The sequence below is a fragment of the Triturus cristatus genome, chromosome 3_2 (genome assembly GCF_964204655.1).
Source record: "Triturus cristatus chromosome 3_2, aTriCri1.1, whole genome shotgun sequence".
NCBI classification, from domain to species: Eukaryota; Metazoa; Chordata; class Amphibia; order Caudata; family Salamandridae; genus Triturus; species Triturus cristatus.
In genome coordinates, this window is record NC_140584.1 from 810,189,635 (window position 1) to 810,214,060 (window position 24,426).

Sequence of the window (24,426 nt, forward strand, 5' to 3'; positions counted from 1 at the left end):
GTCTCCAGAAGGGAAAGACTCCCCCCGATTCCTCACCCCTTGAGGACAGACTCCTAGATGGCTACTTACCAACGAAGGCCATTTCACTCACATACAAAAAGTTAGTGAATCACTCTGGTGAACCCCTTCTGAAACTACGGGAAAAGTGGGTAAGAGATGGCATAATACTTGATGAAGACTGGGCAATAGCAGTAACTTCCCCACAGGAAGTGGCCATTGCAGCAAGGCTGAGGCTGGTGCAACTTAAAATCCTGCACCGGATCTACATCACGGAGCCATGTTTGGTGCAAATGGGAAGAGCAGAAGATGGTAAATGTAGAAGGGGATGTGGAAGTGAAGGCACATTCCTCCATATATTATGGGAATGCGCGCATGTACAGAGGTATTGGAAGAAGATACATAAGGTAATGGGTGAGGTGTTAACACATGAGGTCACCCCGGAGGCTAAAAGATTTCTCCGGAGCGTGTGGGAGCCCACTGACCTGAACAACACACGTATCACCTGGGTTACACTGGGATTGATGATAGCGAAACGCACCATTGCTCAGAAATGGGGGGAGGCACAGGCACCTACGGTCTCCATCTGGAAGAGGGATATGGATTGGTGCATGTTCCCTGAAAAGTATGTATATGTGGCGTGGGGATGTCCCAAAAAATGGTCCCGCATCTGGAACGACTGGAATGAATATAGAGGGAACATGTGTGTCCCGCCATTGGTACCAGCTCAAGATGAATAATTGTAGACCTGATGCAAGTTACCTACTGTTACGATATTGTGCACTTATACTTGGAAAAGAACTATGTTATGATGAGAAAAGATAATGTACTGCGATGTGCCTTGTGATGTTGATTCCTATTGTTAATAAAAAGAAATATAAAAAAAAAAAAGAAAAATGAAATATTAGCTTAGAAGATAGACAGTTCGTACGTTCAAGACATATCTCATGGTCAGAATCTATTCTTAAAATGGAACATTAACTGCTGATAAACATTTTGGGAGAGAAAACGTTTACTGAGCTAATTCATGACCCAGGCTAGCTCAACTGGGCTAAAAAACAAAACTGAGTTTTACTTTCAAATTTAGCACAGTGCAGTATTACAAAATAAGAAAACTGATTACTTATTACTGTTGGAAGAGAATTCCAAAGAGCAGAAAGGTAAAGAGGGTATGGAGAGCTATGTTGCCACAGTAGGGATGCAACATGTATTACTAAGAAGCAGTGAAGAACTTGTACAGCAAATGATGAGGTTATGCTGAAGGTGATCAAGTATGTTAAATTGGGGTGGCACAAATGGAACTGTTTGACAATCAAGTTGTACCCCTTTGCTAAGGTTTCACTGGAGCTGGGAGAGATTGTTGCTGAATGGAGACAAACTAATTCTTCCATAAAATGTGAGGTCAGCATTAGTGAAGTTGCTATACACTGGACATTTTGCAATGACTTTAAGCAAGGAGAAGTTGCAAGAAATCTACAATGGATAGGAAAGTGGAGTTTAGGTTCGGAGAAGGAGTGGAGTGGCTCACTGGTTAGAGGCGCAGACCCGGAAGCAGAAGTCAGCCTGGGACCAGGGTTCGATTCCCGACGCGGCAGGTTCTTGGGCCAAGGTCAGCGAACTCGATAATTCTCGCCTTGGTGCCTACTCTAATCATGGATCACACTCAGCAACTCTGGGCAATAGCTTGCTTAATCTCCACTAACGGCCCCATCAGCACCGGGGATGCTTGGTCTTCACCTTGGAGATGCCCAGTAAGGGACCATCTCACAGGGAAAGCCAGGATGGGTTCCCCAGCAGTACACAGCGCCGGGACACTCTGCTTGAGTAGCTGAGCGCTCAATAAAACACCAGATAACATAACATAACAAGGAAAGTTTGCAATTTTTCAGACAAGAATTAGAGTTGTGTTAAATCACCGATGGTGGCCAGTGAGTTCCTGGACGGACTATCGGAAAACCTAGGCACTTCTACTTAGGACTAATGTATATTAAGGGAAGGGTTACCTAAGCCATTGTTTTGAACAATGGTGTGCAGCTACTTTTGGTTGAAATAAGGACTTTTGTTTCTAGAAGACGGTCAAAGCTCACAAAGGTCGAGCCTGTATCATCCTCAAGGCTGAAAGCGCCAACTAGGTAATGGAAAGTTGCATACAATTGGGAAGGATTGCGGTTTGCAATTGGTGGGTACTTTGAGGGAGTTACTCAAGGCCCATCACTCCACTTCATATTCATCAACAGAGGTGATGCCTTTCAAGCCTTTGAGAGATCAATTTGGTCCATTAGGGTTGACCTTGTAGGAGGGAACGCAAGGCGTGTCAGGAACAAAATGTATCCAAGATGAGAGAAGTGCAAGGACAGAAAATACTGAGAATTGCTTTGTGTAAAAGAGTTGGAAGCTCCGTTAAGGGGCTTTGGAACATGCAGTACTGTAAATTAAATAACCACTAGGGTTGAGTCAGTAATATAGATTGAGACACCTAGTTGAAGGAAGACAAACAGGAGAGTTTTCAGGGACCTTTCTAAAAAGAATAAATAAAAACCTCTATGACCTTACAGTCCCCTCTGGGTGATGGTGCTATCAGTGAATTGATATTCTCAGATCATTCTCAGCTCAGACTAGGTATTCTTAAAGGTGCATAAGGCACTGGTTTTCTTCAGAAAGCCTGCTCTGAGATAAATGTTTTCCTTTTTGGATATCTGTTTCCCAGTCAGTGTCTATTTCACCTGCTTTGGCTGTACATGATGCATCCTGTAGAGCTACTCATGGTGATTGGCCCCTATAAGGTTTGTTTTGAGCTTCCAGCCTCCCTCACCATCATAGGGCTTCCACAGTTACATGTACGCAGACAACACAAAGATCCACCTCGATCTGGATGGCACTGCAAGAAGACAGACAATGAAAATCAAATTAAACTAAACATAAAAGATTAAGGATCACCGGCTGGACCTCTAGATGATCAGCCTTTGATCTCAGCAATTGGAATAATGTACCATTCCCGATTAAAGTGGTCACCAACCTTAGGGTGACTTCAAGTCTTAGAGTTTGATCATAACATCGGTCTCTTATTTCACTTGCCACTTCTGAAAAATTATCTGCATAACAAAAATATATAGCCCATATACATTATGTTAGCAAATCCCCTCTGCCAACATATTTCATTGGTGAAATATCTGGATTACTCAGAGTCATACTGAGACCATAACCAAAAAATGGTGCAAAGAAGCTAGTGGATGGAAAGCAGGGCTAACGACTGCAGGATGATGCCAACTTTTCACACAAGTTTATCAGTAAAGCAAATGAAGTACCACTTCAAGAAAACTTTTGTTTAGCTGTCATATTCTTTCTCAGTGTATAATAGCCTCAGTGCTGTTGTATGCCTCCTAAGGTAGGTTACAATATAGGATACCAGGTCGGGTGAACTGGATAGCAAGTGCTGCAGACAAAAGTACTGATAATCCAACACCTCCACAACAACCCCTCCAAAAAAGCAAGTACCAGCAAGGACTAAAATCAGGAGCAAGACCAAATATAGAAAGGTTATGGTCTGCAAGAAAGGGAGAATGCCACCGAGCTGGAGCAACTTCATATACTGGAACAGAAGCATGTGTATTCAGTGGCAAAAGTGAAACCGTGGATGCCAATGGTGTTGGATATCTTGGAATAGTATTACTGAATTAGGGTAGAGCTCTGTCAGTTGCCATCCTGGATGAGGAGAGCCGGGCTGGCCAACATGGAGCACACAAACAGGTGGTGCTCCTAGTCTCGTAATAAGAGTGCCCATTGGAACATGCAGCAATACCATCACTCTAGTAGGACACAAACCTGAACGCATTTTATTAAAGAAGCAGGCATGCCCATTTTACTTCCAAAAAAACATTTACGGATTTATCCCAGAAGCAATGGTGAAAAATCATTAGAACAGCAGGGCTTCCTTTACAACAAAGTAGGAACTTTCAAAAGTGAGTATTTGCTTTTACTACTGGGTGGCAGTGCAAATACTATAGGCTTGGTGACTAAAAACCAAATGAGAAAAAAGTGCTTAGTGCAACTTTCATTAGAAACAAAATCAGGTTGATTCCGGCCACACACCATGTGAATGACGTGTCGTGGGTATACATCAGCCTTCAGATAATCCATGCTTCTTGTTCAGCGTTAGGCTTACTGGTCTTTCCTTCTGCAATATGAGCCAAAGCGAGATGCTGGGGCACTCCTCAAGGTAATGGGACAGAACAGGCCGGGTCCTATTCTTGGCTACTATACTTATCCATCCTTCAAGATGGCCATGCAAAACAATAGCCCTTTCCGATCTAGTTTGGTTGTTGAAAGGCACCTTGCAAAATTTACCATCCCTCATATCTTTCATATAAAAGAGCAATCAAAAGTGCAAGAGACTGAATTTCACCTCTACATGGAGTAATTTTAAAATTCCATACCTATCACCTTCATAAAACAGAAGAAAAAGTGGACAGGGGGTTAAAGGCAACTGGTGTGCAGGTTTACTGCGCATAATGCATAGTTATTATTTAATGCTTAAGGTGCAGCTATCAGTAGGGTAACTGCCAATAGCCAGGGTGCATTGTGAGAAAGCAGATCCCATGTCAGGAGTGGCAATGCTATTAATTATGCTAAATATTATCACATTTACAAATTGCAAAAATGCCATACATCAGTTATCAATTTACGCTGCTTTTTTTCTAGCATTGGCCACCCTCTTACAGTGGTTCTTCAGCAAGACTGAACATCCATCAGTGGCTAAATCAGTGAGGAATTTAGTGCGGGATTAGACACCACAAAATATAATTTCCCTAAAGCTGGATGCATAACGTCATGAACCATGATTGGGGGCTGTGCATGGGGATCATGAAGATCATCTAAGGGCAGGCTTGCTTTGGCCTTTAAAATAGGGCATCATCATTTAGACCCCTTCCACAGAAAAAGAAAGGATATCCACAGGAAATAGACCAAATTAAATAGTACCTTCAGGTACTGTCTCCAACAAAAATACACAATGTATGGTGAAAGATATCTCCAAGCCCTGCTGATATCAGATAGACTAGTCAGACTCATGCAGTTCCCACACTCCTTCAGCCGATGCCTCTGGGGTAAGACCCATAATAAGAGGTGTTCAGTGCACCGAAAACCAAAGTGACAAAGTTGACCACAAGCTCAGAATGAATGATGGAAGCACTCAATGCGCTACCTCTATATGGAGGAAATGAAGCTGAAACACAATTTCAGTCCACCTTGGTAAGCGAAAAAGGTGGAACCGAAGAATAAATAAACAAGCATTGGCATAGCCAATAGGTCTCGCCTTTGGGACCTTATAAGTGTTTAGCCATGCAACAGTTGCATAACTAAATACTTATAAGGTCCCAAAAGCGAGACCTATTGGCTATGCAAAGCGGCGTGCGGCCGCGAATGTTAAAGTGATCGCGATCGGGATCACGATCAAATATCAAAGCGAAAGTGAAAGTAATTGCGGTAAAGTGGGGCGCGCCCGCACACATGCACTGTAGCTCTAGGCTGGCCTGGTAGCACTTTTTGGAGCCCTCTCAATAAGTCTCGCCAGACCAGCGCATGCGCTGGGTCAGGCGAGACCTAAAAAGTGAATGAACCGGAGCGGGCATAGATACCCGCCCTCACAGCCACTTGCTTTACATTTGAAGAGTTGCAAGTACCGCTCACTAGGCGACGTTGATCCCACAAGATGAAAGAGTTCGTATTTTACAGGAAAATTTTTTCTAAAGAGTCTTTACGGTTCAGAGAAAACTTTTCTTAAGGTGACAAACTGAATGCAGGAGAAAAAGGCAGTTACAATTTGAAATATATCTATATAGGAGCAGCGCCTTACAGGTGAAGTGTACCAACAGTTCATGCATTAATTAACCATTCGTGATGGCCAGGAATGCACTAGCTATTCCTGAGAGTTTTTTCAATACAAGGGATTTTGTTAGTATAAAGTGAGGTGCTATTTCGCTAAAAGACTGCGTCAGCGGGAACATCTCCTCCGAAGTCAGAAGAGTTTCTCTAAAAGGCTGGTGACTGAATTTAAAGATTACACCTAGATAACGAACAATGTAGAGATAATGTGCAAGAGCTCTAGCAGCCGATCACAAATAACCTCCGACCTGGGTATTACAGCCCATTTATACTAATTCTCCTTTTAGAAGCAAATTTGGTAGAATGATTTACGCTTCTTAAAAGGAGAACGAATGATGGTGCCAAGAAAAAGATTAAATTTGGCAGATTAACAATAACCTTCCTTTCCTGGGAAAAAGGACCCCCGAAAGCTCGCACACACTTTAACCTCTGAACCCTTTGGGAATTATTTGCAGACACATTCCAATGAGCTGTATTTTTTATGAAGCCATTCCATGAGCCAGTTTTGTGCCTCTTCCAAGAAATCAGACGAGTGGATACGGATGACATAGCTCGTGAAATGAACAGGATGACATCAGGATCTGTTTAATCCACAGCTGTGCCGCGAGTCCGAATATGGAATGTCCAACACACACCATTAACAGACACATATTCAATGCATGGTGTACATGTGGGACTGATAGGGAAGAGCGGCTTTCTAATAACCTTCCCAGAAGAAGGCACTTCTAACAAACCTGACAGTAGTGCACACTGTCTACACTGATGCACAGCAAAACAATGCACTAATGCATCCATGCTAGTAATTAGAAGCTCACAAATGCTTGGCAAAGACAATTATTATTTTGGATTTTTACTGAGCTTAATGGTTCATTTATTGCAATTTAAATGTCACTGTATTATGTTAAAGGAAGATCAAAATTAACGTGCTGCTAAAATACCTACAATGCTCATTAGTAATAGTTACCCATGATAAAGATCAAACGTAAACAAAAGCAGACCTACCTGAATCATTGAAAACCAAAGTTCAGATTGCAACAACTTCTGTCGCATGGAGAAAACCTCATATTCCCGCAAGTTACCAGCATCAAATACTTACAAAGAGTGGCATACACGACCTCCATTTGGACCAGAGAACTCCGAGCCATTGATGGCATTACACACCATGACACACGCATGCAAGCAGGTGCATGTGCACAAAGAGAGTGAAAGCCCCAGCCACCACACAGCAGAGGTATAGGCCCCAAAACGGGGGGAAACAGAAAATGAATTTACCACCAGGTTGATTGTGTTGGTACTGGGATTCCCAGTCCTGTACTTCACCTTGCCCCAATTAACAATGGCTTCCTTTAGGAATGGGCTAACTAGATTTGCTCTGGAATCTGAATTGATTTTATTTCTCTTCTCAAATTGCTCGTGGAGACTGGCAAACAAACACTAAATCAAAGCAATGGTAAGGTTGTGTATAAACAAAAACCATAAGCCTCATCCTCCACCACCAACACTAACTATGCGCTAAAAATTGAAAATGTGTTCAGATTTGTGCTAAATAATGTATGAACAGATAATCACGTGAGGCCTTGTTCTACCCACAATCTGGGTTGCAAGTACTACCACTGCCTTGTGTGCGAGGTGGTTGAGAACAAAGGGCCTACACTGTCAGAACACATTGAGACTGGGTGAAGTACAGGAACAGTGGTCCCCAGTGTGTCTAGGCCCAAGGTGAAGCAAAACGCAGGCTGTGCTGTGCACTGGATGTACCTGGTCCTCATTCATTTCTGTCAGAAATTTGTTGGCAAGGTCTTTCTCGCTCTTGTCTGCCACCTTATTGTTAGCGCTTAAAAACAGCTGTTAAACAGAGACAAGAACATTGAATAGAGAGGTGCATTAAACAATCACAAGCAGCCAGAGGTGGCAGGACGGGACATTCAAAGCGTACATCAGTATTAACAAATAACATCTATGTTACGTAAAGTCACTAGCATTTGCAAGCTGCAGTGTAGATACACCACCCCCAACATCGGCTCATCGTCTCTCTACACAAGAAACTCTCCACCGGCACTGCTGTTTTACTTCCAGTGTTGATATCAGTTGGTGCTTCCAGTGGTCTGACTGAGGATCCGTGTACCCTATTGCTTTCCCGCCCTTAAATGTGTATAAATAAGATGGAAATAAAGTAGTAAGAGTAAAATAAATTATTATAATATTTAAAAAGGAGTAAGAACGTTTCCTCTCCATGAACCAGAGCCTGCTTAGTAAGCAAGCCAAGCCCAGCTCTGGTCTCGGACAACGCTAGGCAGGGCCAGTATATTTTGCTTTTTCTTTTCATAGTTTTGCTGCCACAAATGTGATGCACCATAAATTTTTGTCTGATGCCACGAGCTACAGCATAAACATTTGCATTCAATTAAATATCATTAACCAGTCGGAGTTTGAATCTTCTTTTCTGACATGGGAAAGTTGCAATTATTACTTTGTCTCATGACCCACTTGCACGCAAACTACAAATTCAACCATCGGGATATCTGAAACCACAATTTTGGAAACTGTTAGGGATAAAAAAGCAATACTCTCAGAGGGCGTGAAATAAAGTAATTTGACACATTTAATATCTCAAGATAAAGTGTAAAAAAGGCATTCTTGAGAGAGGTGGTGTGTGAAATGTCCTTAATTGGATTTTAAAGCATGTTAAAATTAGTACAACCACAATGGCTCAGTGGCGAGCCAAAACATTAGGGGCTCGAGTTTCATCATGTGCTTTTCACAGTCCAGGACGTGAAGCCACAACGCTAATATTTCTAAGGCTATTTTGGGTTACAAGCTAGACTAAAAAGACACTCAGTGAAAATGTGTTGGACCATGCCAAAGGGGGTGGGCAGAAAAAAACCACGACTCACAGTGGATTGAGGCATGGAACTAATTTAGTAGTATTTTTACATTTTAGCTCTCAGAGGAAAGTCTGCAACCCAGTGTTTTTCAGAACGCTGCCACAAGATGAGCAACAACAACTGGTAGTTGCTGGATTTTGTGTGATTATATTTTAGTTACATAAAATTTTAAAGGTGGAGGGTGACTGCCTTCCAAACAAATATGATATTTTCCAAAACAACTATGGAATGCAAGAGTGGCTGGGATTTTAGAATATAAATTCAGAACTATTAGATCTTCTAAAGCTATCTCATAGAAAACATACATTTCAATCAGAAAATTACATGTGATTCAAACATGCAAAATTGATGTGAAAGACCAGTGAACTGCGACTTCTGTCCTAAAAGAAATAAAGATGCCAGCCTGGATTTCTCATTTCCTCCTGGTGGTTAAATACACCAGCCTGCCACTGGAAATCAAGTTTTCCGTTAAAGACAAATCAAATAGATATTTGGCTTTAAAGTTCTTAAGCTAGCATTATGTTGCAAAATTAACATACAAGCAAATGAGTGTTTATGCATTAATTCAACTGTATGTTATAACATGTAAGCATCAATATATTAAAACATCATGCTTGCTGTTAAAAGTCATGCTACAGAAAAAAGATATCTTCTTAAATGACAACCTTGAATAAAGGACTATATATTTAAAAAAGAAAAAGAGGCAGTAAAGTCCGATAATGCCATCTTTAGCATACAATGCAAGTGGCTTATTCTGTTTCAATAACAAAGTATTTTAATAATATCCAGAATACACAACAGAAACGTGAAAACAAATATTTTAAAAAACCTAATGTCAAAATCAGCACGTACACATTATACTTGTAGCATCAATCATTCAATTTTCAGCGCATTTAAAACATGGCATTGGTATAGCAACCTGTGGCTAACTACCAATATTCTTGTGCAAAGTGGACAACAGACGTGGCCCACAACATTTGGATTCACATAGCCACTGCTCTTTAAAAAACAATCTTTATTGCTCTCTTTAACCCTTGCAAGAATCACAATATGCTTGTCAATATTTTGTGGATAAACTCTTTTCCGCTGATGAAGGAAGTAACATGACAAATATCCAAAGTAAGCCTTGGACCTAAAAGTAATACAGCGACTACCAACGTTAAAGAGGACAGCAGAGTAAGTTTACATCAGATTCGACAAGGGACACAATAACGGCACTTGCAAGATACAAACCTTGCAGTTTTGGAGTAGACGAATGAGATGTTCAAAGCAGTTACTGTTCAGGAATATAGCTTGTAGAACAGGTCGATCTGCACAGTCTAACATTGCTGTGATGGTATCTGTCAAACACAATCAAGAAAGGCAAATTAAAAATGACATTGTTTTGGTTTTAATGAATTAGTATGAAGATTTAGCCTTGTTTAACAATGAGCTTGTGTGTAAGTTTTGTTGGCTTTTGGACACATCACACACAAAAGTGGAAAAGTAATAATGCTGAAAATCGCGAATACAGCTCAAGCTCCAAGTACCTGAGCGCAAACTGTCAACTGAGGCCGCAAAAACTGTCTTACAGTTTTACAATGTCCTCTGAAATATTAGGGGAGTCAGAGGGAGTCGGTCATCTATATCCAAAACTCTGCTATTTTCAATGTGTGATGTCTGGAGATGCACGTTAAGTAATAAACCTATTTGATCTCATGACTTTAGTTTTAGTTGGTCTGGCAAGATAGTTAGTCTACACAGAATCACACTGATAACAATAATCCTAGAAAAAATAATCAACAGTAGTCCTTTTTAGGTCGAGGGACCGTCCGGTCTGCCGAAGGCAGAACCGGAAGTCCGGAGATTTAATGATTCTTAGAGTGGCTATTTAGCCCGCCTCTCTTTTTGCTTCTCCTCCATTGGCTGGCTTCCTAAACGGAGGCCAGCCATTGGAGGAGAGAGCCGTCCCTCCAAATAGGCTCCGTCTTTTTCAGATTCCGGGGCGTGTTCCCTGCTCTTCTTTCCACTTTTTAGCCACGCCCCGAATCTGAAAACCGCCACTGCGTTTCTCCGAGGCATTTCTGCTTCGCCTCGGAGAAAGGCAGTGGTGTGCTTGTTTGAGCTCCTGCTGAGACTTTCCCTTTTCTTCAGAGCGCGTGGTATGTGGGGGCTTCATACACTTTATCCTTTGTAAGCACACTAAGGGCATGCTCGGAACTCACTGCTGGGGCGGTCACCACTGATCACTGACTTCGGGGGCTGTCGTGTTTTCTTCTGCAAACTCACTGCAAAGACGTCAATTTTTGTGCCAACTCGCTGCAAGAGAGGTCACTTTTCCACCACTGGCCAGAGTGCCTTACTCACTTCTATTACCCTGGTGTGGGACTGTCTGTCACTCTCAGATATGAGTGATACCATGAGTGGACGACTACCACGTAGAGGAAAGGGTGATGCATGCTGTATTTATCATCCGGCATAGTCATGAGATGCTGAGTGTGAACGGCCAGAGGTGCCAGGGACTCGGAGAGTGCACGGAGTTCACCCAGGACCGCCTTCTCTCCGATGCTCAAGTATGTGCCGATCTCAGCTGTTTGAAGACAACTGGCGGCCATTCACTGCCCCCACACACCCACCTGCTACCACAGTTCCATGCATTACAGGCGAGGAATAGTCTGCCTTCTGCCGGGGTGTCTGACTTGGCGGGATGTGTATGTGCCTAGTGTCTTTGGGGACGCCTGCACTACCCCACCTGCAGGCCCTAGATCTACTCAGCTGCCTCTTTGTGCGTTTGTTAGACTATAGTGCCTCGGTTCTATTTCTGTCCTACTGTCCTGTACATTGGGCCCATCTCTGCCTCTCGTTTCCAGGTGTGATTTCTCGCGACCATAGCTCTCCCTCTCCTTCTCGAAGGTTCTTTAACCATCTGTCGCCCCTCTCAACAATCTATTTTATTTACAGAGTGCTTGATTACCGGAAGTCTTCGTGGTGTTCTTCTTCTTAGGCACGCCTGTTCTCCTTAGCAATATGACTCAGGTATGTTTTTCTCTTTCACTTATCTTCAGAGCGCACCTCACGCAGCTGTGTATGGTAGGCAGCCCATGGTGTGTCAGTACACCCTCTAGTCTCCCTCCATCAGCAGCGCCTGGACGGGTGCCTCAAGCAGCTATCTTTAGAAGGCGACCCATGGTGTCAGTACACTGTCTCTCCACTAGCAGCGCCTAGACGCGTGCCTCCAGCAGCTGTCTTTAGAAGGCGGCCCATGGCGTCAATACATCTGCCTCTCCACTAGCAGCGCCTAGACGCGCGCCTCAAACAGCTGTGCTTGAAAGGCGACCCATGGCCTTCGTACTCGGTCGCATGCCTTGTCTATGGAAAAAAACATCATACCACCCAGGACCACTGTTTTCTTAATGGGGGCAAAGGGCGGGTACGCAGTCTGCTGTACATCGAGTAGCGCAATTCAGGGAGATCGCGTTTATGTGTGTGACGTCATAGCGGAGACGCTCTACCCACCGCAGCACACATATGCATTTTACTGACTTTCACTTCGTTATCAATAAGTGCAAGAGACGGGAGAGAGGGATGCAGCCAGCAGCAGACATATAGGATAGCCCAGGCAAAGGGGAGGAGGGGCTGAAGAACACAACAGATGAGCTCGAATGATCTCTGAGATCTCCACTCCAATAACCAGACGGGCGAGCACAATGTTTTGTCTCAATTTTCCTGTCTTTAAAATGTCAAGGCAAAATCACTTTCCGATAGCCGCTGCTTAGACTCAGCTGCCTGACGGCCGACAGGCTTCTTTGCTACATAAGTGAGAGAAATCCTGTCACCGGGTAGCAAATATCAGCAAACTCACCCGAGGTCTGCGAGAATGGATCAATCCACATGTGTGTCTGTGTATGTTCCTAGTACTCGTGAGTTGATAATGAAACAAAATTCCCACGCTAACCAATGACAGCCGCTGGCCTTGGTTCAGTAACACAATGCAACACTTAGGCGCAGAATAAAACATGCACGGTCTTATGTAGGAGCCCGACTTTCTGGCGTTTGTGTGTGTGTGTGTGTGTGTTGGGGGGGGGGAGGGGGGAGGGGGGAGGGCGTTAAACAAAGCCTGAGGATCAGATAAAGTGTTTAATATAGTGATTTTAATGTGCTGTGCCATTTGCACAAATGGGGCATGCGTGCACGATATGCAAACAACAGTTGTGTTTCTAAGATTGTTCCTTTCGCTGCATTTCACACTATTTCACTATTTCACAAGCGACAACCTTTGCTTTATTTGTTTAGGTCTCGGCTAGCGATTTAACGTTTTTTAGTACGGGGCTTAAACCCGCCCCTCTTCTCCATTGGCTGGCTTCCTAAACGGAGGCCAGCCATTGGAGGAGAGGGGCGTCTGTCCGTTTAAGCCCCGTCTTCTTCGGATTTGGGGGCGTGTTTTTTACTTTCTTTCTCTCCTCTGGAATGTAAACATTCCAGCCAATAGCAAGAGGAGAGAAAGAAAAACACGCCCCCGAATCTGAAAATGCCGCTGCTTTTCTCCGAGGCATTTCTGCTTGACCTCGGAGAAAGGCGGTGGTGTTCATGGCTCTCGCTGCCCAGGTGCGATCCAGACCGTTCGCCTGCAATACCACAGGGACTTTTTCTGGGGCCCACAAAGAACCCATGCGAATGAACCGTGATTGGAAATGAAAATATCAAATGTCAGGCCCCGAAAAACACTGCCTGCCACGCACTTCATTGCTGAACTACAGCACCCATCTCTCACGGAGACTTCAGACTGTCAGTGTGTGTGAAGAGCTGTGTGCTCTCTGCAAATACTCGGAGGCTCAAACGGGATCACGGACCCGGATTACCTTACTTGTGAAGTACCGGACATGCGAAGGAAAAGAACGAGATCTACAGTCCGAAGGACGAGACCAAAGCCGTCTTCAGTGTCGGCAGCGACTTTCTATGTAGTGGCAAGCACTGCTGAGTAATGCCCCTCAGAAAGTGTCATTTTCTGCCGCATTCTCGGGAGTTGCAGTCAATCCCCACACTCAGCTTATCCCTGCACAGAAAAATGCCATATTTTGACTTTTGGCACCCCTACACCCTACCGTACCCTCGCCAGCTCCCTTGCCTGCCCTCACCAGCTCCCCATGCCAAATTGGTTTAAGGATTAGCGAGCAGTCACGTGAGCATTTAAAAAGATCTGTATAATCCCTGTTTCACCTTCACTCTCGATAGCCTAATACTTGTCGGGTCAGAGTCGCAGTTCGCACCCCGCTCTGTGTCAGGCCGGCAGCTGGGGGACGAGGGATGGTATGGAATCAACAACCTTTCTGATGGTGCAACTCCTTTCCAGGATTCCAAATCTGACTTTGGGATTTTTCATTTGATTTGCTGTTTTCCCTTTATAAATGTGAGTTTGGTCCCAGAGGATTGAGGGGACGAAGACACAGAAGGTGCAGCAGAAGGAAGCGTTCTCCGGCAGCTGCTCACCTTAGCCGCTTTCGGGATAAGCGCTTTGACTGAAGAGGCGGTGGAGAAGTTCCTTGATGCCAACCTGGCCTTTACTAGGCAATACTACGACCGTAAATTACGGCCTGAGGTCATTGCCAAACTTCTGAGCAACCGCAAGGCCGATGTAGACTTCGACACATTCCATTCACTGACCAGCGTGGAGGAAAGTGAGATTGTCTTTGACCTCATACAGGACTTCCAGGACAACGTGCAGATGGAGCGTTGCTGCTTCAACATCCTGAAGCGTATGTGCTTCATAATCCAGGCTGACCGCATGAGCCTCTTCATGTACCGTATGCGCAACGGCACAGGCGAGCTCGCCACCCGGCTTTTCAACATACATAAAGACGCCACCCTGATGACGGAGAAATCCAGGAACACGTGTCTAGGGATACGCTACGAAAATTATGGAATTGAGCCAAGTACAATTTCAAACTTTGTCCTGTGCCAGAAACAATGAACTACACTGACCAAGATGCTTAGAGGTAATGACGCTGAGACGTGAAGTCAGCGTGCTCCCACCACCTTTCTCACAATTTAAAAGGCTCCCTCGAGCCGACCTGAGCTGACGAGCTTGGGAGCGCCTGCATGCCCTGAGTGGAATTGTGCCTGAGAAAATTAAGCGGCAGCATGTCCAGCAACCTACGATCTTTTTCCCTACTGATGACGGAGAAATCCAGAAACACGTGTCTAGGGATACGCTACGAAAATTATGGAATTGAGCCAAGTAAAATTTCGAACTTTGTCCTGTGCCAGAAACAATGAACTACACTGACCAAGATGCTTAGAGGTAATGACGCTGAGACGTGAAGTCAGCGTGCTCCCACCACCTTTCTCACAATTTAAAAGGCTCCCTCGAGCCGACCTGAGCTGACGAGCTTGGGAGCGCCTGCATGCCCTGAGTGGAATTGTGCCTGAGAAAATTAAGCGGCAGCATGTCCAGCAACCTACGATCTTTTTCCCTACTGATGACGGAGAAATCCAGAAACACGTGTCTAGGGATACGCTACGAAAATTATGGAATTGAGCCAAGTAAAATTTCGAACTTTGTCCTGTGCCAGAAACAATGAACTACACTGACCAAGATGCTTAGAGGTAATGACGCTGAGACGTGAAGTCAGCGTGCTCCCACCACCTTTCCCACAATTTAAAAGGCTCCCTCGAGCCGACCTGAGCTGACGAGCTTGGGAGCGCCTGCATGCCCTGAGTGGAATTGTGCCTGAGAAAATTAAGCGGCAGCATGTCCAGCAACCTACGATCTATTTCCCTGCTGATGACGGAGAAATCCAGAAACACGTGTCTAGGGATACGCTACGAAAATTATGGAATTGAGCCAAGTAAAATTTCGAACTTTGTCCTGTGCCAGAAACAATGAACTACACTGACCAAGATGCTTAGAGGTAATGACGCTGAGACGTGAAGTCAGCGTGCTCCCACCACCTTTCTCGCCACCCTGGATGAGTGCCCGGTAATGCCTGATTCGGAGATTGTCTACCCATTGGATACTGGTGTCCTGGGGTATGTGGCACAGTCCAAAAAAGTCGTCAACGTCTCTGATGTGGACTAGGTAGTGGGGGGGGGGGGGGCTGTGGCTCTGTGTGTGTGGGTGGCTTTGTGTGTGGGTGCAAATGCAATAAGTCTCGCATTTGAGAGTGATTAAGCTATTGACATTGTAAATAACAATGCCGTTTCTTTAAATGTTTTCAAAAAATAAAAACATTAAAAAAAATAATGTCATGAGCAATGCCAATAGCTCTAACTTTAACAATGCCGAGACCATTGCATTGTAAATGCTTGTTTACCTTTTAGTTCTCAGTCAAGATTTTGGCCAATAATCTGACATATGCTCTGCACATTCAAAGGGATTTAAGACTGCCAAAGTAGAAATGTGAACCAGATCACCTCTAGGTATGTTCATGCTGATGAAGAGGAGACCTGGTATCTAGAAGCGGTGAATTTTCAATATCATGCTGAAGATTAGATGGTCTGCTTAGATGCAAATAATGGCAAGGAACATATGTTTCATTCTCAGCTACGGAACGGCATACGAACTTACATCCTGTTCTGTAAGTGAGAAGGAGAATTTCTTTTACATAGTCAATGAGGTATTCTGTTGCTTTCTGTGGCTGTACTACGACATGACACATGAGGTACTAGTGTTCTGATGGTCGCTCTTGGTGGGGGTGAAAGAATCCCAGTTATTTTCCTCCTATCTGTCTTTATGCAATCTCTTGGAATAACATGAGATATGGTATTTTGTTCAGCCGAGACAGTGAGGGCTTGTGTAAATCAATGAAGGAACAAAGGATTATTTTGACTGCTTTGTGCTCACAGGGATCTAGGCATTCACAATCAGATGAGATAAGGAAATCAATGATAAATACTTACTACCAATCAAATGTGGCGTCATTCCTGAGTCAAGTGACTAAGAATTTTGGGGCACATGCATTCAAGGTATGAATTGAGAGGCCTTTATAGCGATTATTATGAAATCGCTATTAAGAAGTCGCTATTAAGAAGTCGCAATTACCTATGAATGTAGGTTTGGCAATGAAAAATACGATTCATATTCCTTGGTAGCAAATCGCAAAGTGCGATTCGCTATTAAGGAATGGATTACCATTCACTGCTACGGGCAGAGAGGACAACTAGGTAATTTCAAGGGTGCAAGGGGGCCAAAAGGCCACCCTGATGCACCCCCAAAAACATGTAAGTATGCACCACAATGCACTTTGAAAAATACATTTTTTTGCATTTTCAAACGATTTGCAAATTACCATCAACTTGAGGTTTATGGTAATTCGCAATTCCAAATTGCAAAAACGTAATATGAGAATGCATGATGCATCGCATTTTGGGAACCACAAAGCTAACTGCATTCGCAATTAAGGGAATCACAAATAAATTGCAGATTTTTGTGATTTGCTCGTTTTGCGATCGCAAAATGGTTTCATGCATGTACCCCTTTGTCTTTGAACTAGGAGTGGCGCAAGAGAAGTGATGAATCATTGAGGGGTTCTTGGAGTTGAAGAATGGCAGTTTAGTTTTACAGCTATCAGTTTTGAGAACACCTGAAGCCATGTATGGTTAACTACTTGATCACTTTTGGGCGATCCCTCGGAGGGCCCAATGACCAGTGATTCTTTGGTTCAGGGAGCGCAGGGGACTAGTGCCCCTAGTCCAAGGGAGTCAGGAGTTGCTTTGGTTCTCAAAGGGGTCCCTCTGTCTTGGGGAACTGGTCTTTGGTCTGAAACGAGTTACAGTAGTGCAGTTGCAGGGAGGTTGCCACAGGTGCAGAGTATTGCGCCTTTGTTTTGTGCAAGTCTGGAAGTCGCAGACTCGGGCCTCTTCTTTGTACTCTGGTACAATTTGAATCAGAACTGAGATTCTGGTGTGCCCCTAAATCCTAGATTATGGGATATTAGGGGTGTGTGTGCAAGTGGCCAATAGCCTACAAGCCTCAGCAGCAAACCAGCCCCTGAGGTGACCACATTCGGGAGGTGTGGGGGGGGGGGGGTTAAGAATAAGTTACTTGCCTGTAATCCTAGTTCTCTTCCAGGGGTATCCTCATCAAAGTCATAAGCACATGAATATTCCCGCCAATGCGCGGGTCCCCGGAAACATATAAAACATATGTGGAAACCATTTATGTAGATATATATATATATATATACATATATAACAGTAAACACACAATGCAGCCTTCCATATACTAGAAACGCTGAGCAATGTTGTAAGAATTTCCCTTGCACATAAATACAATTCCAATAAAGCAGGGAGAAAGAAAACTCATTTGTAAGACTGCTTTAATGCACAGCAGAAATCATAATACTGCAAAGAGGAATGAAAGAACATTGCCAGCACATAGGCTGCATTGTAGAAACATCAGTGTAGAAAGCTGAAATGCTAACCCACAGAAACACACAGAATAATTTAAACTGGCACCGTGCCTTTGAGGCAGCCATGACCCCTAGCTTCCAATCATGCCTCAGGGGTGATAGGTCAGTTGTTCTTTGCGGAGACCCGAAGGCCAGGGCACAAAGAGATGACATGTATTTTGATCACTTGTCCGGGGAGGCGGGTGGGTTGCTTATGACTTTGATGAGGATACCCCTGGAAGAGAACTAGGATTACAGGTAAGTAACTTATCCTTCTCTTCCAGGGGATCCTCATCAATAGTCATAAGCACATGAATAGAATAGCAAGCCCATCCCCTCATCCTGCGTGCAAGTGACAAGTATACAATAAAGAAACATTGTTAAAGAAACCATTACAAAGACTCCAATTAAGCTAGCATTGGAACAGATTCCTCAAGGAGGCTTGGCCTACTTGGGTATCCGCTTTGGAGTCAGAATCGAGACAGTAATGCCTGGTAAACGTATGAACCGATTTCCAAGTTGCAGCCTTGCAAATCTCGGCCATTGGTACATTGTGTAAGAAAGCTATTGTAGCAGCCTTCCCCCTAGTAGAGTGAGCTTTAGGGGAGGCTAACAGAGGCTTGTTCACTAATTGGTAAGCCAATTTAATACAGGACACTATCCACCTTGAAATGGATCGTTTGGAGGCTGGAAACCCTGTTCTAACAGAGCCGTAGTTAACAAACAATTGATCAGCCTTTCTAATGGATTTTGTTCCCTCTAAATAGAATTTGAGAACCCTCTTGATGTCTAATGAGTGAAGAGACCTTTCTGCTGGTGTAGCAGGATTTGGAAAAAAAGAGGGGAGAGAAATTGTCTGATTGACATGAAAGTCAGACACTACTTTGGGTAGGAAAGAAGGGTGAGTCCTCAAAACCACCCTATTGTGATGGAAAACCGTATACGGTTCCTTAGAACAGAGTGCTTGGATTTCACTCACTCTGCGTGCTGATGTAATAGCCACCAGAAAAGCTACTTTCCATGTAAGGTGTTGTAAAGTGGCCTTATGAATGGGTTCAAAAGGAGGACCCATCAATTTTGACAAAACTAGATTCAACTCCCAAGGAGGAGAAGGAGTTCGGACAGGGGGATACATTTATTCAACCCCTGAAGAAGTCCTTGACCACCTGAAGTTTAAAGAAAGAAGGTTGGTTAGGTGATTTTCTATAGGCTGTAATGGCCGCCCAATGAACTTTTATGGACGTGTATTTTTTAAACCAGATTTGGCCAAGTATAGCAGATACGGCAAGATTACCTCTTCTTGTTCACTAATCGGACTCCAACCATTACGCATACACCACAAGTAAAATCTTTTCCATTTAAAAGAGTAAGAAGTTCTTGTGGATGGTCTCTTTGACTCCCTCAAAATGTCCATGCAATCCTGAGGGATGTTCAAATGTCCATACTGCAGAACCTCAGGAGCCATGCTGCTAAGCTCAGCGAGGGAAGGCTGGGGTGCAGAACCTTCCCTCCCATTTTGGTCAGAAGGTCCGGCCTGCACGGGAGTCTCCTCTGCAGACAGATCGAGAGCAGTACTATGTCCGGATACCACTATTGGCGAGGCCAGTCCGGTGCTATCAGGATCATCTTCATCCTGGATTGAGAGGCAGGGGCGGAAAGCTTATGCAAACGTCCCGGACCAGTCTATCAAAAAAGCGTTCCCTCTCGTGTCTGGTCGGTAAACTCTGGACGCGAAGGCGTGGCATTTTCTGTTTAGATCGTCTGCAAAGAGGTCGATGGATGGACGACCCCATTGATGAAAAATGTCCACCACCTCCTCGTCCTTGAGCACCCAGTCTTCTTGTTCGTCGAAGTGTCGACTGAGAGCATCTGCTCACACGTTCTGTTCTCCTGGCAGATGCACTGCCGTGATCGAGAGGTTCCTGGCCAGCAGCCAGTGCCAGATCGCTTGAGATTCCAGAGACAGAGGGCAAGAGTGGGTTCCAACTTCTTTAAGTAATACATGGTGGTTGTATTGTCCGTTTGTATCAGAATCGACTCAGACTGAATCGACGGATGGAATGCCTTGAGGGCCAAATTAACTGCCCGCAGTTCTAACATGTTGATATGATAGGTCTGCTCCTTGCTGGTCCATCTGCCCTGAGTCTGCAGTTGACCCAGATACGCTTTGCATCCCTGAAGAGACGCATCTGTGATCAGGGATTGTTTTGGCAGAGGTTGATGGAATGGGACTCCACCAGAGAATGGACTTCTTCGCTGCTTGAGAGAGGAGAAATCGGTCTTCCCAATGACCCGAGGATTGGTCCCATTTGTCCTCCAGATCCTGCTGCAACGGTCTCATTCTCAATCTGGAGTGGAGTATGAGAAATATGACCCCAGTAGTGACGCCACTTGCCTTACTGATGGTTGATGTGCTTGAAGGATGATATTGCATTTGTTTCTCATTGATAACAGTCTCTCCTCCGAAGGAAACATTTTACCTAGGCCGGAGTCCAAGGTGGAGCCCAGATAGTGGAGCGATTGAGTGGGCTGATGAACTGATTTTTCCATGTTCACATGAAGGCCCAAGCGGTGAAGGAGATCTAAGCAGATGTGGTACTGGTTCTGCACCATGTGAGGAGATGATCCCTTCAACAGCCAGTCGTCCAGGTATGGATACACAAACAGGCCTTGACGATGTAATGCTGCCGCCACCACTGCCATTCATTTCGTGAAGACCCGTGGGGCAGATTTGAGGCCGAACGGTAAGACTCTGAACTGATAATGCTTAGCGCCTACCATGAATCGCAGGAACTTGCGATGCCGTGGGGCAAATGGAATGTGAAAGTACGCATCTTGGAGATCCACCGAACACATCCAATCTCCTTTTACTCAGATGTGGAAATATTTGATGGAGCGCCAACATACGAAACTTCTCCTTTAGGATGAACTTGTTCAGAGATCGGGGATCTAGAATAGGTCTGAACTTGTTTGCTTGGTCTTTTTTCGGAACAAGGAAATAACTGGAGTAGACTCCTTTTCTTCTCAGGGCAGGAGGGATCTCTTCTATGGCTAGTTTCTTCAGAAGGGTGGACACTTCCTGAAGCAGCAGTTCCAGGTGTTGAGGACATGACCTTACCGGAGGAATGTCTCTTGGAGGAGCGCAGAAACGTAGCCCGTACCCATTGTGCAGTATATTTAGCACCCACTGATCTTTGGTGATGTTGCGCCACTCTTTTATTCAATTTGAAATACTTCCTCCCACTGGAGTGTGCAACAGTGCTAGAGGAAGCAGAAAATCATTGCTTGCCTTGAGTTTTAGATGTGGAAGAGAACTGTTGTTGATGTCCTCCTATACCTCTCGAGGATCTACGACCTTGGTATTGAGATTTGATTTGTTTGTTTTGCGACCATTGAGGGGTTTGAACCCTCTGTTGGTAATTTTTGCGAATATAGGGCCTGTAGCGTTGTTTGAACTCCTTTTTCTTCTCAAGGACCACAGCCTTTAGTGTATCCAACTAGGCCTTCATTCTGGCCATTTCCTCATCAGTGTGCGATCCAAAAAGGGAGTTCCCAGGAAATGGAAGGTTCAAAATATGCTGTTGAAATTCCGGTTTCAAAGCTGCTAGGCGCAACCAGGAAGACCTCCGTGTATAAATTCCATGTGCACATGAGTGTGCAGCCAAAGAAGCTCCATACGCTGCTGTGCTAATCACCTGATTGGCTAACAGCGCCCCCTCTTGGAGAATCTCTGAGAAGTCTTGTTGATCCTCCTTTGGCAGTTTCTCTTTAAAATGCTCAAGCGAATCCCATAAGGACCTGTCGTAACGGCCCAGCAGGGCAGCAGCGCTAGACACCTTAAGAGAAGATGATGCAGAGCCGCAGGCCTTTCTCCCCCAAGAATCCTGAGCTCTACTTTCTTTGTCTGGAGGAGCTGAGGAGGAAGAAGCCACCGCGTGTGTCTTCTTTGGTGCTGCGATGATGACAGAATCGAGTGGAGGATCGGATTTCTGAAAAATGGGATCCGATGCAGCAGGTTAATATTTTTTCAGGATCCGAGCAGGAGCTGCCTTGATCGAGGATGGGGTGAGGAAGATGTCCATTACCAGTTCAAGGAGACCAGGGACTAGAGGGAGTAATGGTCTAGCCGCAGACCTCTGATGAAGGGTATCAAAAATGATTGAAGTGGTGGTCTGAGGAGCCGACATGTCTATGCTTAGCTTCTGTGCTCCTCTAGCGAGGACATCATGGAAGGTGTTAACATCATCGATGGGTGACACTCTAGAGGGAGGGCTATCCGTAAGGGTAGGAGAGTAGTCCCTTTTGGATGAGTGCGTCGAAGACAACGACCAAGATGGTGTTCTCCGCCTTTTGGGATGAGCATAAGTTGATCTATGCTCCGGAGATTTGCGTCTGTGATCCCTTGTCCGAGTAGTGGGGGACCTGTCCACCTCCTGCACCAGACGTTGTAGCGAGGATCTGTGCAGTGGACTGGTATAGTCCGTAGGCCTCTGAGCATGACCAGAGGGTTCTTTCTGCCAGTGCTGGAGAGGTTGAAGCCATCTGGGCGAAAGATGAATCAAAGGAGATCGCTGTCTCCTTGGAGAGCATCTTTGACATGTTCTTGGTTGCTCTGCAAAATGAGCAGAAGAGCTGCGTGACGTCGAGAGCGTCTGGGGAGAGCTCATAATAGAATGAGAGGACTCTCTGCGACCTCTGGAGCATGATCGGCGTCTTGATGAACGATGCAACGTCGATGGGGAGTGTCTCAACATCGACTGACTCTGCGTCTCCATCACAGGTGAATCCTTAGAGCGGGATCTTCTCCTCGACGTCGACCTCTCCTTGTGTTTCGACGTTGTATGATGTGACATCGAACACCTGGACACAACAGACTTCGCCTTAGACGTTGAGCATGCAGGAGACCCCAACGAAGTACGAATTGAGGGAGAAATCCTTCTCAACGTCGTGTTTTTAGGCCTTTCAGATCTCTCTCTCGATGCTTAACATCTACTGGAAGCCAGCGGAGTCAAGACCGGAGTACTTCTCGCTATCGATGGAGACCGCCGTCTCGACGTCGAACGACGCCTCGTGTACTTGACCCTAGGTCATGACGACGAGTCCTTCTTCGTTGTCGATGAAGATCTAGCCCTCGACGTTGAACGTCGCCTGGATGACGACAATGGAGGAGTTGAGTGCATTGCCTCTGGTGACAACGAGGCACGTCTCGACATTGACCGCCACCTGGTTGACGGCAACGAAGAAGCCTGCTTCGACGCCGATCGCCGATGAACCGGCGACAACGGAGCATGTCTCAACGTGGAACGCCGACTTGACGGCGACGACTGAGATCTATCCCTTAACGTTGGGCGAGCCCGCACCAACGGAGAACGACTCCTCAATGCCGATCATTGCCGGGTTGACGACGGCAGAGGATCCGATGTACCTGCAGTCTTCGTCGACGACCGGTGTTCTCTCGATGGAGAGCCCGCATCCAATGGTCTCTTCATCGACGTTTTCGCTGCCAATAAAGGTATTTGTGGCGCCGAGCCCGACGCCAATGGAGAGCAGACTGGAACCTTACTTCTAGATGAAGGTCTGGCTCTCTCTTTCCTCTTCTTCATCGGAGACCTGCCTCTTGAAGGTGTTTTTCCCTTCTCAGCCAGCTCACAGAGGCGAATGCTCTCTCTGTCCTTCAGTGATCTTTTGGACAGCGACTGGCAATGCTGGCAAGTCTTGGGAGCATGATCAGAAGGAAGGCAAAGAATACAGACAAGATGGGAGTCTGTTTTAGCCTTCTTCTTGCCACAGGAAGAGCAAGAGTCAAAAAGAGAGGGCATATTTGACAGGAACATTATGCTCAACTCTCTCAAAAATAGTAGTAAAGTACTTCAACAGCAAAAAGACGTTGAAGTAAAAGGTTTGTGACAAAAAATAAGTAGTAATTTCTGACAGAAATCAGAAAAAAGTGAGAACTGAAGATACTAAGGTCCTGACAGAAGGAGCCGGAAAGAACAACTGACCTAACTGTCACCCCTGAGGCATGATGGGAAGCTAGGGGTCATGGCTGCCTTAAAGGCACAATGCCAGTTTATTCTGTGTGTTTCTGTGGGTTAGCATTTCAGCTTTCTACACCGATGTTTCTACAATGCAGCCTATGTGCTGGCAATGTTCTTTCATTTCTCTTTCCAGGATTATGATTTCTGCTGTGCATTAAAGCAGTTTTTCAAATGTGTTTTCTTTCTCCCTGCTTTATTGGAATTGTATTTATGTGCAAGGGAAATTATTACAACATTGCTCAGCGTTTGTAGTATATGGAA

The 24,426-nt window shown here is 45.0% G+C and overlaps 1 protein-coding gene across 2 annotated transcripts in view; it reads right to left on the reverse strand.

Annotated features, from left to right (window-relative positions):
- NBEAL1 (neurobeachin like 1) overlaps window positions 1-24,426 on the reverse strand; it is a 978,461-nt gene that overhangs the window by 686,166 nt on the left and 267,869 nt on the right. The window contains exons 10-11 of one of the 2 annotated variants that reach the window (XM_085648955.1): window positions 9,996-10,102; window positions 7,636-7,722 (exon numbers count right to left, since the gene is read on the reverse strand). In XM_085648955.1, the coding sequence (XP_085505081.1) occupies window positions 7,636-7,722; window positions 9,996-10,102 (194 nt within the window). The remainder of the gene's footprint in view (window positions 1-7,635; window positions 7,723-9,995; window positions 10,103-24,426) is intronic. The other variant, XM_085648956.1, reaches the window with a different exon arrangement.